The following is a 3,123-nucleotide window of genomic DNA, read 5'->3' as shown; positions in this document are numbered from 1 at the left end:
GGTGTGTTCTAGGCAATCCTACATGATTAGAAATTGTCTAAGTATATAGATGGTCTACATTATTCTCAGTACTTAGGAATAGGGATGCCTGGGTGACTCAGTCAGTCCAACGTCTGACTCTTGGTTTCAGCTCAGGTTATGATCTCACAGTTTCATGAGTTCAAGCCCCATGTAGGGCTCTGTGTCGGCAACAGGAAGCCTGCTTGGAATTCTCTGCCTCCCTCTTTTTCTGCCCCTCCCCCACTCTCACTGTCTCGGTTTCTCTCAAAATAAATAAATAAACTTAAAAAATAAAATAAAATACTGAGGAACCAGAGAGCAGCCATCTGATTCATTTAATTTTTCTCACTATAAATGATTAAGGCATGTAGAAACATAGAACTTGATGGTTGTTCTTACAACGGCTTTGTGAAAAGAGAAAATTTGAAAGGAGTAGTTGAAAAGAAACAATAAGATGAGGGTAATAGTCCATTGCACTTATATGCCACATCTTTATCCATTCATACGTAAATGAGGACTTAGGTTGTTTCCCTATTTTGGCTGTTATGAATAAAGCTGCAGTAAACATGGGATTACAGATATCTCTTCAATATTCTGTTTTCCTCTCCTTTGAATATATGCCCAGAATTCGAATTGCTGGATTATATGTAGATCATTTTTTCAAATTTTTTGTTGAACCTTCATATTTCTTTCCATAGTGTGTACATTCCCCCCATCAATGGGCAGTGTTACCCTTTCCACCAAATCCCCCAATCCTTATTATCTCTTGACTTATTGATTTCAAGTCTTCTAACAGGAGTGAAGTGATATCTCATTGTGGCTTTGATTTACATGTTTCTGATTGTTTATTTAGCCATGAGAAAGAAGGAAATTCTTTCATTTGCAACAGTAATAATGGCCTTTGAGTACATTGTGGTGAGATTAGTTAAAGAGAAAAAGAAAAATACTGCATGTTATCACTTATATGTAAGTGGAATCTTAAAAAAAAAGCCAACTCCATATGGTTTAACATATATGGAATCTAAAACAAAACAAAACAAATGTACAAATAAAAATAGAAACAGATCCAAAAATACAGAATAAACTGATGGTTACCAGAGGGGCAGGGATTGCAGGTTGGCCGAATTGGTGAAGAGGAGTGGGAGAAAGAGGCTTGCAATGATGGGATGAATAAGCTATGTGGATAAAAGGTACAGCATGGGGAATATAGTCAATGGTTTGTAATAACACGTACAGTGACATGCCATAGCTATACTAGTAGTGAGCACAGCATAGTGTACAGACTTGTTGAATTACTATGTTGCATTTCTGAAACTAAAGTAATATTGTGTATCAACTCCCCTGCAACAAGGACAAAAAGCCAAACTCATAAAAACAGATAAACTTGATAAAAATAGATATAATTGTGGGTACTAGGGGCTGAGGCTGAGGAAATAGAGGACATAGATTTTTAGTAGATAAATAAGTCTTCCTAGCAATCTAATATACAGTATAGTAAGTATAAACAAAAATATTATATGAAAACATCAAACTTGTTAAAAGACCAGATCTTCAATTATTCCCATCACAGAAAAGAAAACATAATTATGTGGCATTTTAGAGTATTAGCTAGCACTACAATGGCACTCATATTGCAATATGTGAATGTATCAAATCAACATGGTATGCAAGTAAGCTTAGAAAATGTTTGATGTAACAGTATTTCAATACTAAAGGAAAGAGAAGATCGTGTATGTTTTATCTAACTAAATATACTTTGCTAAAAAAAAAACGTAATTTCTTCTCATTTTTAATTCATGTCGTCTTGACAGGTATAGAAGATGAAACAGCAAAACCACTACTTGATTCTGCTGACCAAATCATCATGCTCCTCCTCAATGGCTCAGTCTTTATGCCCTCTGTACTAACACTCATTGGGATTCCTGGACTACAGTCAGTGCAGTGTTGGATTGGGATCCCATTCTGTGTCATGTATGTCATCGCTGTGATTGGGAATTCCCTAATCTTGGGTATCATCAGATATGAACGCAGCCTCCATAAGCCCATGTACATATTTTTGGCCATGCTGGGGGCCACAGACATTGCACTTAGCACCTGTATTCTTCCCAAAATGTTAGGCATCTTCTGGTTTCATTTGCCAGAGATTTCCTTTGCAGCCTGCCTGCTACAAATGTGGCTTATCCATTCGTTCCAGGCAATCGAATCAGGCATCCTACTGGCAATGGCCCTAGATCGCTATGTGGCCATCTGTGACCCCTTGAGACACACCACCATCTTCTCCCAGCAACTCTTGACTCACATTGGAGTTGGGGTGACACTCCGGGCTGCCATTCTTACAGTACCATCCATTATGCTCATCAAATGTCGTCTGAAACTCTACCGAACTACGGTCATCTCTCACTCTTACTGTGAGCACATGGCTGTTGTGAAGCTAGCTATTGAAGATGTCCGGATCAACAAGATATATGGTCTATTTGTTGCCTTCAGTATCTTAGGTTTTGACATAATCTTCATCACCTTGTCTTATGTTCAAATCTTTCTCACTGTGTTTCAATTGCCCCAGAAGGAGGCACGATTCAAGGCCTTTAATACCTGCATTGCCCACATCTGTGTCTTCCTCCAGTTCTACCTCCTTGCTTTCTTCTCTTTCTTCACACATCGCTTTGGTTCTCACATACCACCATATGTTCATATCCTCCTATCAAACCTTTACCTGTTAGTCCCACCTTTTCTCAACCCCATTGTCTATGGTGTGAAGACCAAACAAATTCGTGACCATGTCCTGAAAATGTTTCTTCCTAAAAAACCTTAATCATTAGTGGCTCCTGTTACAGAGATTTTAGGTTGATTCAAAGTAACAACATTAATGTGGTAAAAGTCAAATCTTCTACAGAGGTCTGTATTCAAACTTTGGAGCGTCTGCATGGCTCAGTTGGTTGAGTGTTCAACTCTTGATTTTGGCTCAGGCCATGATCTTAAGGTTTGTGAGTTCAAGTGGGCATTGGTTCTGTGCTTTCAGTGCAGAGCCCATTGGGGATTGTCTCTCTACCCCTACCCAGCTTGTGCATGTGCTCTCTCTCTCTCAAAATAAATAAATAAATAAATAAATAAATAAATAAATAA

At 38.3% G+C, this 3,123-nt stretch overlaps 1 protein-coding gene across 1 annotated transcript; it reads left to right on the top strand.

Annotated features, from left to right (window-relative positions):
* Positions 1-1,864: 1,864 nt before the first annotated feature.
* Positions 1,865-2,812, top strand: LOC115526283 (olfactory receptor 52A5). Its single transcript, XM_030333735.1, has one exon. The coding sequence runs from the start codon at positions 1,865-1,867 to the stop codon at positions 2,810-2,812; it is 948 nt and encodes a 315-aa protein (XP_030189595.1).
* The last annotated feature ends 311 nt before the right edge of the window (positions 2,813-3,123 follow it).

This window comes from Lynx canadensis, chromosome D1 (genome assembly GCF_007474595.2).
Source record: "Lynx canadensis isolate LIC74 chromosome D1, mLynCan4.pri.v2, whole genome shotgun sequence".
In the NCBI taxonomy this organism is placed as follows: Eukaryota; Metazoa; Chordata; class Mammalia; order Carnivora; family Felidae; genus Lynx; species Lynx canadensis.
Note: the sequence above shows the minus strand (reverse complement) of the source record. Positions and strands in the feature narration are given on the sequence as shown.

What these genes read in the sequence shown, in the direction of transcription:
- LOC115526283 (XM_030333735.1), top strand. Translation starts at nt 1,865, where the DNA reads ATGCTCCTCCTCAATGGCTCAGTCTTTATGCCCTCTGTACTAACACTC.